Below are 14980 nucleotides of genomic sequence, written 5' to 3'. Positions count from 1 at the left end.
TGGGGTCAACAGAGGGCTTTGCTTTTTGTACTTGTTTTTTTCCTTCTTCATTCCCATCCTCTATTTTACCCATCCCCCCCCCCGGCCCCTCTCCCCTCTGGCAACCACCAGTTTGTTCTCTGTGTTTATGAGTCTGTTTTTGTTTTATTTTTTCTTTTGTTTTTTAGATTCCACATGTAATTGAAATCATATGGTATTTGTCTTTCTCTGACTTATTTCACTTAGCATAACACCTCCACGTCCAGCCATGTTGTTGCAAAGACCAAGATGTCATTCTTTTTTATGGCTGAGTAATATTCTACGTGTGTGTGTGTGTGTGTGTGTGTGTGTGTGTGTGTGTGCGTACCACATCTTTATCCATATGGATGGACACTTAGGTTGCTTCCATATTTGGCTACTGTAAATAAAGTTGCAATAAGCATAGGGATGCATATATCCTTTTTTTTTTATTTGAGAGAGAGAGCACCCACGAACGGGGGATGGGGGGCAGAGGAAGAGGCAGAGGGAGAAGCAGACTCCCGGCTGAGCAAGGAGCCCGATGCTGGGTTCGATCCCAGGACCCCAGGATCATGACCTGAGCCAAAGGCACATGCTTAACTGACTGAGCCACCCATGCCCTGAGATGCATATATCTTTTCAAATTAGTGTTTTCATTTTCTTCAGGTAAATACCCAAAAGTGGAATTACCGGATCATATGCTATTTCTATTTTTAATATTTTGAAGAACCTCCGTACTGATTTCCAGAGTGGCCACGCCAGTTTGTACTCCCACCAGCAGTGCACGAGGGTCCCCTTTTCTCCACAGCCTCTCCAACACTTGTTGGTTCTTGTCTTGTTGATACTAGACCTTCTGATAGGGGTGAGGTGAGATCTCATCGTGGGTCTGATTTGCATTCCCCTGATGATCAGTGATGTTGAGCATCTTTTCAAGTGTCTGTTGGCCATCTGGATGTCTTCTTTGAAAAAAAGTCTTTTGAAGTCCTCTGCTCACTTTTTAATCCGATTGTTTGTTTTCTTGGTGCTGAGTTGTATAAGCTCTTTATATATTTTGGGTATTAACCCCTTATCAGATTTATCATTTGCAAATATCTCCCATTCAGTAGGTCGCCTTTTCGTTTTGCTGATGGTTTCCTTCGCTGTGCAAAAGCTTTTTAGTTTGATGTAGTCCCAGTTGTTTAATTCTGCTTTTGTTGCCCTTGCCTCAGGAGACAGATCCAAAAAATATTGCTAAGCTTGATGCCCAAGAGTTTACTGCCTCTGTTTTCTTTTAGAAGTTTTATGGTTTCGGGTCTCGCCTTTAGGTCTTTGAGTTTATTTTGTATATGGTGTAAGAAAGTGGTCCAGTTTCATTCTTTTGCCTGTGGCTGTCAAGTTTTCCCAGTACGATTGATTGAAGAAACTGTCTTTCCGCTCATTGTGTATTCTTGCTTCCTTTGTCACAGATGAATTGACCACATAAGTATGGGGTTATTTCTGGGCTCTCTATTCTGGTTCTGTTGATCTCTGTGTCTGTTTTTGTGCCCATCCCCTCCTGTTTTGATTACTGTGGCCTTGTGTATAGTTCAAAGTCGGACTGTGATACTTCTAGCTTTAGTCTTCTGTCTCTCAAGATTTCTTTGGCTTTTTGCAGTCTTTTGTGGCTCCATACGAATTTTAAGATTATTTGTTCTAGTTCTATGAAAAATGCTGATGCTCTTTTGATAGGGATTGTATTGAATCTGTAGATTGCTTTGGGTAGTGTGGACATTTGAACAATATTGGTTCAACCAGTCCATATACACGTGTCCATTTATTTGTGTCCTTTTCAATTTGCTTTATCAATGTCTTAAGTTTTCAGAGTAGAGGCCTTTCACCTCCTGGATTAATTGTATTCCTAGGTATTTTATTCTTTTTGGTGCAACTGTAAATGCAATTGTTTTCTTAATTTTTCTTTCTGCTAGTGTGTAGAAACACGACAGGTTTCTATATATGAATTTTGTACCTTGCAACTTTACCGAAGTCATTTCTTAGTTGTAATAATTCTCCCATCCTGGGAGGACTCTGTTTTAAGATGGGTGCTGTTTGCAGCTTGATGGCGGAAGAAGTAAATGATGCCAGGGGTCGGGGAGAAAGGACGGTGACTGGGGTGGAGTTGCTGAGTAGTGAGAGGGGCAGGAGACCCAGGGCCAAGCAGGACTGGGGCCCTTACATGAGAATCTGTGGGCCTTCCCTTCTAGTCACATCTTTTTCTCAGGGAAGTGGTAGGAAGGACGAAAGCATGGGGACAGGTTTTAAATATTCGAGAAGGTGACGTGTGATATGAGCACTAGCGCATGAGACCAGGGTGGTTGCAGGACAGCACTGAGGCCCGCTGGAGGTTGGAGGTCAGGTGTTGGAAATGAGGCTCATCCACAGGGTTATGCGCCCCCAGCACGGTTTGCTGCCCGCAGATTGCAAGATAGGCAACAGTTGGTTTTAAGCAGAGTTGGGTTTTTGGCAGGAGGGAGAGAAGGGTATGGGCGGTGGAGGTATTTTCAAGAGGGTCATGGTAGCGATGGATCATGGAACCTAAGTGGGACCATAAAATGGATAAGGAACAATGGAAAGTACCAGAGAATCCTAGATCTTAGCAGAGTGTAAACAAAACCAAAAACGCTGTGATGAGTTATGGTAGTAGGTGGAATGTTCCGGAAAACTCAGAGGTAGAGGTCAGACAATAGATCCTTGACTCTGAGTAGGTGGGAGGGGTGCAGACCAGGATCCGATGTGCAACTTAGGGGGAGGGTGGCTGGAGTAGAGTGGGAAGAAGATCACTGGGAAACGAACAGGAAGTCACAGGACCAAGATGCCAGGGTATGGGAAAGATAGACTTCGCAGTCTCCAAAAACCCACCGTCTGGTGTGAGAGCCTTCAGTCCTGGTCAGAGTATGAGGTCTCTCCCCTAGAGTCACGAGAGCATTTCATGGCCTGAATAGTCTTCTAAGCTTCGTGGCAAACGTTTGCAGGCGCTACAATCGAATAAGGCTTAGATAAAGTGAAGCTTGAGACACGATGAGGTAAGTGGAAGGAACTTTGCCATTTTCCCAAGGTCAGTCCAGGTGATGTTTGCACCATGTTCTATGCCACAGGGACTGAGTGTTCTGACATAAGACATGGTCTAAGGAACCATGCCCTAAAGAAATATGTATATTTGTGTGTGTGTATATTTATTTATTGTTACTAATATTTATATATGTAAATATATATGTTTTCAGTAATTACGTTGCCGGGTATTGCACATTGTGATATTTGGCATGCAAAGTATGAAAGATAGGTTAAATTAAAAAAAAAAAAAACCTATACTTCTGAATTTAAATTTTTGGACTCATGATAGATTTTATCTTTAAGAAAAATAAACTCATGTTTCCTAGTCCTGCCTGTTGAAAAGGCCTAACAATAATGACCACCTACAAGTGATGACCCCCCGGGACCCAGGTGGTGGTCTCTAAGTGCCAGAGGGAACCAGGGCTTATTTGAGAAGTGGCTGACTCCAGGTCTGGGACAGGAAGATGGCCAGCATATCTGGCACACCAGAATCAAGGATGCCATCAGATACTCGTGAGGGTAGATTAAAGGGTTTTAGGAGTCAACCCAGAGAGGTTCCTACTGGCCAAGGATAGGGCAGTCGGCCATTAGTAAGAAGAATTGCAGTGGGTTGAGACACATCAAATTTTTTAAATTCATGCATTTCTAATGCTACTTAATAAAAATAAACAAACTGGGGCCCCTGGGTGGCTCAGTTAAGTGTCCAACCCTTGATTTTGGCTCCGGTCATGATCTCGGGGTCTTGAGATCAAGCCCTGCGTCGGGTTCCACGTTCAGCGGGGAGTCTGCCTGAGACTCTCTCTCTCTCTCCATCTCCCTCTGCGCCTTCCCCTGCTCATGCTCTCTAAATAAATAAATAAATAAAATCTTAAAAACAAAAACCCCTCACTGATCACCATTGAAGGCTCCTAGAGAACCAACCCATTATTTTTGAAAAACTAGTATATACAGAAAGAATCAAGGTTTTATTCTGCCATTCCTATGTGAACTCTACCCCAAGGTAGCAAAAGAGAGAAAAGGAAGAAGTTTCTCTTTTTAGAATAAATGAAGCTAATAAATGAAGAAGGAATGCCAGAAATGGAATGTCAGCCTTTTGCAATCTCTATTGAAATCGTGGATATAAGACAGTGATCATTCATGATCACAAAAGGAGTGAGAATGGGGCATTCCCGATAGAAATCCACACCCCCAATCCCCCAATGAGGAGATGTTCTTGCCTTAAAAAAAAAAAAAAAACAACAAACAGAATCCGATCAAGACTCGAGATTGGGGGCAGGGGGATGAGGCAAATGGCACCCCAGGTATGTGGGGACCGCACAGGACACCCCCAGAATCCTCAGCACATAACCTACCAGAGAAAAAAGAGAAAGGGGAGGGGGAAGCCAGTCAAGAGACTGAGAGACAGAAAGACCCGTGGAAGTGTGGGCAAAAGATGTGTGTGACCTGGGTAAATAACTTCAGTCTCCGCCTCAGACAGTGAGGACACTGGATGCCCATGGGGGACAAGGGGGGGGGACAGAAATGCTAGGGGAAGGCCAGTTCCAGGGAGCAAACAGCAGCCCTCATAAATGACAGCTTATTAGTTCTCAGAGCACTTGTGTTGGGGGAATGTGTTTCGAGGACCCCCAGCCTACTCTAAAATGCACCCATCTATCTTTAGCCTTGACCTTGTCTACTCTGATATTGGGGGGGCTCCCCTGTCCCTGGGGTGAGGCACGTATGGCCAGTGGGAGGGGTGAGTGGCTTTGGTGGAGGTGCGGCCACCTGTGCCCCTTCTTCACACCGGGGGGCAACTTCTTGGACCTTCCAGCGTCACAGACAGAAGAGAGCCTTTCTTCCCATTGGGAATGCCCTCTCGTTGCCCGAACAGTCAAGCAAGGGAGGCAGAATCCACCTGTGCCCAGTGCCGTAAACGGTCCTCAATTCTCTCAGAACGTGGCCAAATTCAACCCTGGGCTCAAGGGGGTGGCCGAGGCAGCTGATGTCCTCCTCCAAGGCTGCTCAGGCCAAGCCAAGAGAAGGGAGGCGGCCCTTGGCCACCGTGCGCTGACCACACGATTGTCGCCGACTCTAGGAACTACACCGTGGTGAACACGGAGAAGGGCCTTATGGAAGTGCAGCGGATGAGCTGTGCAGGAATGAAGCTAAGCTGCCAGCTCAAGGTCCAGAACTGCCTGTGGACAGCCACCGAGGTAACTGCCTCCATTCGGGGCTCTCATTGAGGTGGGCAACACAGGGCACGGTCCATGGGGGCGCCAGATTTAGCAAATAGGAATACACGATGCCCAGATACATGTGATTACCAGATAACCCCAGCCCGCACGTGTGAGACCCCCCAGAGCAGTGCCAGTAGCCCTGTGAAGCAGCAGAAGCATGTCCCCAGGGGCAACAACCTGCCTCGTCCCTGGCGGGTGACCGGGACTCAGTCAAGAGAAGTCTCAGGTGCAGGATCCCAGCAGAAGGAGCACCCCATTAGGTTGGTGAAGCCACTGGGTTTCTCATAACGCTGCCGGGTCTACCCAGCGAATGCACTCGGCTCTGAAGGCATTTTGCCTTCACGTCAAGGAAGTCAGCAGAAGGCCCAAGGAGCTGTCTTCTGAGAAATCCAGAGAGGCTGCCCCAATGGATGCTCTGAAGCTACGGAGCTGCGGGGGGCGGGGCAGAGGGCAGGAGATGGTGCCGCCAGCCCAGACACACAGCAGAAGGCAGACAGACGTGTCTGTAAGAATGCTCATCCCCATGTAACCCCCAGTAGTGAAAACTTGGAAACAGACTGAGCTCAGACAGCAGATTAGGTTGTGGGCACCCCTGGGTGATGGGCAGCACGGAGGCGCTCAAACACGGTTCCCTCACGGGCTCACACACGGTTCCCTCCACCCGCCGTGCATCGTTACGAGAAAAGTGAGGAAACAGCACAGTCAGGTGGTCCCACTTTTGCCAGGAACGCAGAGAGACACACACAAACACCCTGGGGAAACGAAGTCTGGGCCCCAAATCCCCAGGTGAAAATTACCCTCTAAGTAATGGGGTAGGGGCAATTTTATGTTTCTTCTTTAAATTCTTCTGTCATTTTCAACATCTCTACAAAGCATAGGAATATGCAAACGACGAACCAGAAAGCCCAAACGCATGTTGGTTCCTAAGGCACAAAGTGATTCCCAAGGCAGAAGGGACCCTGGGAGAAAATGGCAGGCATGTTCCAACCTGGGTCTCATGTTGGCTCATCTGCCTCTGCAGGACCAGAAGATCTACATCTATAACCTCAAGGGCATGTGCCCCTTAAACACACCCCAACGGGCTTTGGACACCCCAGCGGTCGTCACCTGCTTGTTGGCAGTGCCTGTTATTAAAAAGGTGAGGTTGGGGGGAGGTGGGTGCCCGGATGTCTGACTCCCTTCCTCTTCCATTGGGGTGGCCCCCGACCCTTGGCTTGGGGGAGGGAAGGGGTACGAGGAATGGGAGCAAAGCCAGGCCTTCTTGGACCGCCAAGCCCGGGTCAGGTCACAGTCAGCCTTAGAGGGACAGGTCATCATTAGAGCCTTTTCAGGAACCTTTTTTTAGAAAAAAAAAAAAAAAGTCTGAAATCAACCCTAGGGTCGTTTAAGACCATGCCCCACGGGCGAGGCTGGGCGGCTCGGGACCCAGTCCACCCCAGAGCCCGGGAGAACATGACACAAAGCGTTATTTAAGGCTACTGCTGGCCAGAGCCCCTGAGCCAGGCCACCACCACCCGCACGACCAGAGGGAATAAAGCCGGCTCTGTGCGGAGCCTCCCTGTCAGGGTGCTGCCCCGTGGCCGCGACAGCAGGCCCCTGCATTCTTGCACGCGCACGTTCACACCCGGCTGGGCTGTGGGGCTCACCGCCCTGACTGGGGCCCAGAGCCAGGGTTCGGATAGAGATGCTGCCTCTGTTTGCTTTGGTTGCTTTCTTTCCTAAAATTCTGAGGATGGATTTTGATCAATGTTCTTAGGACTTCTTGACCTTGCTGTTGAGCTAGAAGCTGGTTCACTCGTGACCTTGGACAGCCTGGCCTCCCCAGTTCCCAAGCAGCTCCAGGTCCCAGAAAGGGGGCTTTCTGCCGCTCACCCTCGCTGGCACGAAGCCTGGGTCCTCGCTCTGGCGGGGCTTCGGCTTTGTTCTCCTGAACTCCTCCCGCCCCACCTCAGCCCTCGCCAGGCATCCGAGCTTCGAAGCTGCCCTCTTTTCCTGGCTCTGCAGAGATGCTCCAGGGAGCATCATGTGGGTGGTGGTGTCTGGCCAGCAGTGGCCTTAAATAACGCTTGGTGTCATGTTCTCCCGGGCCTGGGGTGGGCCCAGCATCCAGCACTGTCCCTGCAACTTTGGCTATAGAAGAGGGCATACTTCACTGCAGGGGCGGAGGGCGACCCCAGGACCCTTGCACTGCCAGCTAGGCATTTCAGAATAAGTGTGGTAAGCAAGGAGTGTAGGCACAGGGTCTACGAAGTGCCTCTATGAGAGGGTTAAGCTGGAAGTGATTTTTTTCAAGCATAGGCTCAGCAGGCACGCATCATCTGCTGGTGCAGAATGCCGGGTGGAGTCGCAGAGATGGACAAGACTCAGCCCTTCCTTGCGGCAGGCCCACACTCTGCTGTCACAGAGCCCCCGTCTGGTGGGGGCGGCAGACAGCAGGTGGCAAGCACACCCACACGCCCACGACTGCTGTCACGTTGTTAACCAGCAGAGCTCCCGGGAAGGAGGGAACCACGTCCTGTCTCTGAAGGAGGCCGGTGTGACCCGAGGGAGAAGGCAGCCCCCTCCCGCTCACACTGCAAGAAGGCAGCCTGAGCAGGGCCCCTCCCCTAGGCGCTGAGGGCCACGTGCTTCCCCGGCACGCTGCTCTCCTGCTCACAGCAGGAAGGGCGGGTGGGTGGCTCTTCTGGGCCTGAGTTGCACCTGCTTTGGGTCCTGCTGGCGGCCCCTGCCTCTCTGGGAGCATTGCTCCTCTGGGTGAGCTGGGGTCGGTGCGGAGACGAGTCTTGTGCCCACTCTGCTTCTCTCCCCTGGCCTGCGTGAGCGTCACAGGCCGTCCTGTCTTTCTCCTCACAGAATTCCTACCTGGTGCTGGCAGGCCTGGATGATGGGCTTGTGGCAGTGTTTCCCGTGGTGCGGGGTGCCCCGGACAACAGCTGCTCCTACCTGTGTTCGCACACGGCCAACAGGTCCAAGTTCAACATCCCAGATGAAGACACACGGCAGAACCCATACCCCGTGAAGGCCATGGAGGTGGTCAACAGCGGGTCCGAGGTCTGGTACAGCAATGGGCCGGGCCTGCTGGTCATCGACTGTGCAGCCCTGGAGATCAGCAGGAGGCTGGAACCATACTCGGCCCCTTCGGTGGTCACCTCGGTCGTGGGCAGCTCTGAGTGCCGCGGGGAGGAGGTCGTCTGGTGCCTGGACGACAGGGCCAACTCCTTGGTGATGTACCACGCAGCCGCCTACCAGCTGTGCGCCCGGTACTTCTGTGGGGACCCCAGCCCGCTCAGAGACATGTTTCCTGTGCGCCCACTGGGCCCGGAGCCCCTGGGCAGCCACCCAGCCGGGTCTGAAGAGCCCGAGGGGGACTCCATCGCGGACGTGAGCATCATGTACAGTGAGGAGCTGGGCACGCAGATCCTGACCCACCAGGACTCGCTGACCGACTACTGTTCCGTGTCGTCCTGCCCCACCTCCTCTCCCTGCCGGGCTCCCACAGCCTCCCCCAGCCTGCCCTCCTCCCCGGCAAGCTCTTCCAGCGTGCCCTTCTCCGCCAACTGCGAGGACTCCGACCGGCTGCACGAGCCCGCCGCTGGCTCCGACAGGTCCGAGCACGACCTGACCCCAGTGGACGGGGAGGCCTTCAGCCAGCACCTGCAGGCCGTGAGGATCCTAGCCGTGAAGGATGTCATCTGGGTCCCCAGGTACGGTTCCCGCGAGTGGGGCTTGCTCCCGTGCGGGAGCCCGGAGGGATCGCTTAGGCAAACCCGAGAAGGGCCAAGCGCTCATCTGCTCCCCACCCCACCCCACCCCCCCCGGGAACCACAAGGTGGAGTCCTCCCCCATCCCTGGGCAGCTGCGATTCAGTTTCCCCGCTGGGAAAGGCCTTGGGAGTGGGGGAGGCCGGCTTTGGAGGCCTCCCAGTAACTCAGTCCTCTCTTGCCGAGTCGGCGGGCTGGTTGCCTTGCCTCTGTGCCCAGCAGCTCCATGTGCCCCGCGGAGCACGGCCCTGGACAAACGCTTCCCCTTCTTGGTTTTGGTTTCGCAGGCGCGGCGGCGACGTTATTGTCATCGGCCTGGAGAAGGAGGCCGGCAGCCAGCGGGGCCGTGTCATCGCCGTCTTAAAAGCCCGGGAGCTGACTACACATGGGTAAGCCTGGGGGCGCCTTCTTTAGGCCCCCAGCTGTGGTGTGGGGAATGGAGGCCCCTCCGCCAGGCACCACCCGCCCCCCCCCCCCCCCCCCCAGCACAGTGGCTTCTCGCGCTTCTGTCCTCCACAGATAAATGCCACAGTGGCCGTAAGGCAGAGAAGGAACAAGGTGGGGTCCTCCGGGCAGCTCCTCGGGGCTCAGCAAATACCAGCAGAACCGGGCATCAGCCATGGGTCATGGCAGGCTGTTTCTGGGGTTCCCAGTGCACCTACGGACCAAGTGTCCTGCCTGGGGTATATGTCTCCAGGGCCGGAGTCTAGCTACAATTGAAACGGGGAGCCGGGTGATTCACTGTCCTTCCCACCGAGCAGGAGGGCCCTTCCTGGGGTGCTCCACCTGCCCAGATAGCCCCTAGGGGAGCCACAGACCTGGCACCCACCACCCCTCCCCATACCAAAGCCCGGGCTCCGCCATGGCTCCATACCCATCTGTTGGGGGGTCCTACCAGGAGGCAGGCCAGACTCCACTGCGCGGGTCATTCTGGGGCAAGACAGCCTATCTGGATACAGGGTGCATGGCTGTGGGTGTGAGAGGCTGGTGTTCCCAGGGTCCCCTGGCAGCCAGCAGGATCCACGCCTCACTTGGTCTACTGAGCCCCATCCTGCAAATCTGCATTATGGAGAAATCCGATTCGGCCTGTTTGCCCCAGAGCAGGACGACGGTGAAGGGGGAAACAATCTATGGCTGTTACCCTCCCTTGCCCGAAAGCACCGAGTGTTCTCCAAGAGTCACCAGATCCATGGACCCTTGCTCTGCCAGTGATTCCAGAAACAGGATTTGGGTTTTTTGTTTTTGTTTTTGTTTTTTTGCTGAGCCCCGGCTGGGTTTGTGGGCTGAAGTAGTTACAAGATCAGAGGTCGGGGGGAGGGGGTGGCTTCTGGAGAACCAGGAGGGTCTGTAGAGCCCAGGCCTGTGGACCTCAGATCGCCCGTCATTAGTGTCCCTGAATTTTTCACTGGTGGTGTTTTTCCTATTCAGCCCCCAAAGGCAGGTTTACCGGAAGCCAGGCACACTCTCTGTAGGGAGAAAGCAGCCCAGACGGCAGCTGACGGGAGGGCCGTAGCCCGATCCCACCAGCTTTTGGCCGCACATCTGAGACATTATTCCCGCGGCAGATAGTTAGTGAGTGTCCGCAGCATGCAAGGCCCCGAGGACGCCAGAGGCCCTGCACGTCATACCGGTTTGCGTGCTGGCCACGGGGCAAGGCGGGGAGCGCTGGGGACGTGGGCTGCCCGGTCCGGCCAAGGCCCAGCAGGAAACGTGTGGGGTGTGCACAGATCAGCAAAACAATCCACAGCCTCAAAAAAACAAATGCCTCCGGTTAGGGCATGTTGGCACGGGTTTCCGTCAGATCTACCACCCTGCATTTCCGAAGCACTGGGAACATGGCGTAGGAGGAAGAGCCGGGCCTGAGCTGACGGCAAGGGAACTGAGTAGGTGCTTCAGATCCACTGGAGGCCAATGACAAGCAGCAATCAGAGTTGATGGTGCTTTCTGGACACTTGGGGGTCGGGGTCCAGTGACAGAGGCTACCTGTTCTCATAGCATCTGTGGCCTTCCGTGGAATGAGTGCCTCACAGACGGTTCCCACGCACATGAAGGGATGCACTAGGCTCTCCTTCAGTTAGGAAGCCTCTGCCCACAGGCGGGACCCCCGGGGGAAGCAGGTGCATCAGAGCACATCCCTGTTGCCAGGCCGGGATGTCCAGATGCACCCCCCACCCCCGCCAGGCTCCCAAGAAGGTACAGACTGAGGGGCCTGGCCCTGATCAAGTGGGGACCCCTGGAGGTTTTCTCAGACCCCCCTTCCCTCTCTCTGTAGGGTGCTTGTGGACGCAGCCGTTGTGGCAAAGGACACAGTCGTGTGCGGCTTTGAGAACGAAAACACGGAGTGGTGCCTAGCTGTCTGGAGGGGCTGGGGCACTAGGGAGTTTGACGTTTTCTACCAGTCCTATGAGGAGCTGGGCCGACTGGAGGCTTGCATGCGGAAGAGAAGGTGATTCCTGTGGAATGACAGTCGTGGAGACCTGGCTGCCCCGGGCCAGTGGCTTGACCCCCCTGCCTGCAGCCTGCCGCCCCCCTGAGGACCCAGAAGATGGACTGGGTTCGCCCATGAACCACTTGCTGCTAGAAGTGCTGAGAAGTTACCACCCTGGCCGTGGTCTGGGGGGCTCCCCGGTTCTCCAGGGCAGAGTTAGCTGCCTACCTCCATTCTCCCATTGCTGGTTTTACAACCCAAGAGAAGCCGGTGGGGCCCAGTTGGGAGCAACTCCCCCTGCCTCCTCCCTCCACTTCCAGGAGCAGGAGAGGGGGATCCCGCTCCGCACTGGGTCACACAAAGGGGGGCTGGGTCTTCACGGCACCGTTCCCTCCCCAGGTCTGGGATGGCATTACACTAGAGGCTCTCAGTTGGGGAGCATTTCGGGGCAGGGGAGGAGGGGGCCGTGACCTCTGCCCCTTCCCCTAGTGGCCTCCAGGCTCTCAGCGCATTTCACAAGCCCCTGGGGGCTCCGGGGCCCCAGGGCCCCGCTTGGGCAAGGTGAGATCAGATGTCTCCTGCTCAGGAAAGTCTCTGTGTGAGAAGCCCTCAGAAGGACCCTCGGGGGGGAGTGCTGCCCAGCCTGGGGGAATGAATGAGTTCCTTTAAGTGACCCAGCTGGGAAGCCAAGAGCTAACGCAGGGCTCAGAGCACCCACTCAGCCTCTACATTCTTCTCCTGCCGACAAAAGGCAGGGGAAACTCAATCATCAGGACTTAAGAAAGGGCCGTGTGTTTATAGCTTTGTAAAGTAAACTTGGACACAGCTGAAGCACAAGCCCTGTTTGTTTGCACATAATAATCTTGTTTATCACTTTAACAAATTAAGTAATAGCTCGGTGGTTAGGCCCCGGTTGTGAAATCACATCATATGGGGCTTCTACCAAATTATGCATTTGCTCAGCATTGACTACACACATGTACAGCAAAATCTAAAGAGCAAAATTGTTAATGGGGGGTTTATGGGTCTGACAGCGACCGTTTTTATAGATTATGTACACACTCGCACACGTTCCACATGGTTCCCAAGAGGAATCACTTAAGGCTGCTGACCCCAGAACGGCGGTGTGAACATGAGATTGTACTCCAGTTCAAGTTGTTGACCTTTTCCTAAAATTAAGTTATAAAAATCAAACTTAAGATTGGCTGGGATATGCGGGCAAATGTGGTTCCTTTTATCTGAAAATAAACCGATTCTCTTGAGAATGATGTCACGGCCTGTGTCTGCAGAGCGTGTAGGAAGGGCACAGGCTCTACCCGACCCAGGCCCACTCGCTGCCGGGGTAGAATGGGCACCCGCCCCTTGCCCACAGCTGCCCCCATGCAAGCAGCCCCCTAGCAGCTTCCGTAAGCAGAGACAGCCACCCTGTCAGCCTCAGCCTCCCCACTTGCTTTCGCTGGCCTGGGCATCGAGTCCAACAGGGCCTGCGAGGCCATGCCTCCTGCCCACATCCCCACCACATCCTGCCCCGGTCCCTCAGCTGGGCCTTGGTGCTCACCGCTCTCCTTCCCTTCCCATCCCAGCGCCCCGTAGCTGCCCAGTTGCCCCCCAAATGTAAACTGGGTCCTGTCTTTCCCCTGCCCCCATCCCACCCTCTACAACCTGAAGCCAGACTGCTAGGCTGATGCTCAGGGCCCCCACGATCCCATCCTAACCCGCCTTTCTGACCTGGCCTCCTCCCAGCGCGAGGCCCAAGCTGCTGTGAGGAGAGGCCAGGCCTTTAGCCCACGGCCTCACGGTGCCGGCTTAGGGTAGCTCTTCACAAAAGTTAGAAACCATACAGGAAATGGTTTCACTACATAAAAATTAGAAACTTAAATGGAAAAACTACCACAAAGTCAAAAGACAGTCAACTGGGAAAAAAATATTGGTGACAAATGAGAGAAAAAATAGCTAATTTATCTTATATACAAAGAGTTCGTACCTATTGATAAGAAAGAGGAAAAAGGAAAACAGATAGAGGACATAAATAGCACTCAACCCCCTCCCCGCAACAGTCAGGAAGTAGTCATGAGGACAGCAACAAAATGTCATTTACTATCCTCACGTTGGCACTCCTGCGGAGATCTGAAGGCACCACGTTGGAAGATCCACACGTGCAAAGGCCCTGTGGTGGGAATGAGCTGCTGTGCTGGAAGGACAGATGAAGAGCTGGTGGGGCTGGAGCGTTTGAAAGAAGGGGGAGGGTGGCGCCTGGGTGGCTCAGTCGTTAAGCGTCTGCATTCGGCTCAGGTCATGATCCCCGGGTCCTGGGATCGAGCCCCACATCGGGCTCCCTGCTCTTCGGGAAGCCTGCTTCTCCCTGTCCCACTCCCCCTGCTTGTGTCCCCTCTCTCGCTGTGTCTCTCTCTGTCAAATAAATAAACCCTTAAAAAAAAAAAAAAAGAAGGGGGAGCTCAGAGGCCCGCTAGGCATGGCTTTGTAGGCATGGATCTCCATCAAAGCTACTGGTAGTTTTAAGCAGGGATGTTTGATGACCCATTGTCTTTAAAAACCACTTCACTGAGTGCAAAGTGGGCTAAAGGGGAGCTAATCGACAGTTGGGCCACGCCTTAGAGCTAGCAGGCCCACTTAAGCATTTGATCCTGAACTTCCCGTGAAAGGGCCCAGTGCAGCAGAACAAGAGTATCATTGCGGCATCACCTATAAGTGGCCCCAAACAGGAAACAACCTAAACTTCTAGCAGGAGGAAAGTCGAAATTGCCTGAACCTCCAACCCTGCCATACTCCGCAGCCGGTCAGAGAAGGGGGCGGTGCTAACAGTCCTGCTCCGACATGATCTCCGGGGTATAATAAATGCACTGTTTTCCTAAAAAGCAACTCACAGTGTGGTGTGTCTAGAGTTACTATTTGAGTGAAAAATGTACAGTTCCACAGGCACGCACAGGGGAAATATCCCAAAGGATGCCCAAGAGTCTGGTAGACATTGGTTGCCTCTGGGAAGGAGAATTGAGGGCTGGTGTAGAGTGGAAGGTCCTTAGCTTTTGCTTTATACTTTCCTCGCTGCACGGTTTGAATTATATATAAGCCTTTCCATGATGGTAAGCCAGGCTGGGAAGGGACTTCTCCCCTGGACCCCAGGAAGGACACACCTTGGCCTTGGTGTGCAGAGGTCATGGGAAGTCCCCATGGAGGGTATCAGACCCAGGGGCGGGGCCAATAATCCGTCACATCCATCTGACCTCATGGCATGGCTCAAGCAGAAACCCCACTCCCACCCCCGGCTGTCTTTGGGATGTAGGCAGAGAATCCCAGGCTGAGGAAGACAGGTGGGAGGGACTGGGGACAGTTGACAAAGGCCAATGGACTCTGACCCTGGTCTGCCCTTGCCCTGGTATTGTGCACATGTGCAGCCCAGCTGCCGGTCAACAACCTCGCCCCCCAAGGAGATGAACACCCAGCCTCCTCCCACCTCCCTGCACCAGGGAAAGCAGCAGCCTTTCTTACGACCG

At 53.6% G+C, this 14980-nt stretch overlaps 1 protein-coding gene across 7 annotated transcripts in view; it reads left to right on the top strand.

Moving 5' to 3' along the window:
• The window catches only part of LRRK1 (leucine rich repeat kinase 1), a 120088-nt gene extending 107363 nt beyond the window's left edge, over positions 1 to 12725 (top strand). For 5 of the 7 annotated variants that reach the window (XM_027570176.2, XM_027570178.2, XM_027570174.2 and 2 more), the window contains exons 30-34: positions 5138 to 5255; positions 6301 to 6417; positions 8133 to 8983; positions 9328 to 9429; positions 11313 to 11490. In XM_027570176.2, coding sequence (XP_027425977.2) covers positions 5138 to 5255; positions 6301 to 6417; positions 8133 to 8983; positions 9328 to 9429; positions 11313 to 11490 — 1366 coding nt within the window. The other 2 variants (XM_027570180.2, XM_027570181.2) reach the window with 2 other exon arrangements.
• The last annotated feature ends 2255 nt before the right edge of the window (positions 12726 to 14980 follow it).

This window comes from Zalophus californianus, chromosome 6, assembly GCF_009762305.2.
Source record: "Zalophus californianus isolate mZalCal1 chromosome 6, mZalCal1.pri.v2, whole genome shotgun sequence".
Lineage (NCBI taxonomy): Eukaryota > Metazoa > Chordata > Mammalia > Carnivora > Otariidae > Zalophus > Zalophus californianus.
Note: the sequence above shows the minus strand (reverse complement) of the source record. Positions and strands in the feature narration are given on the sequence as shown.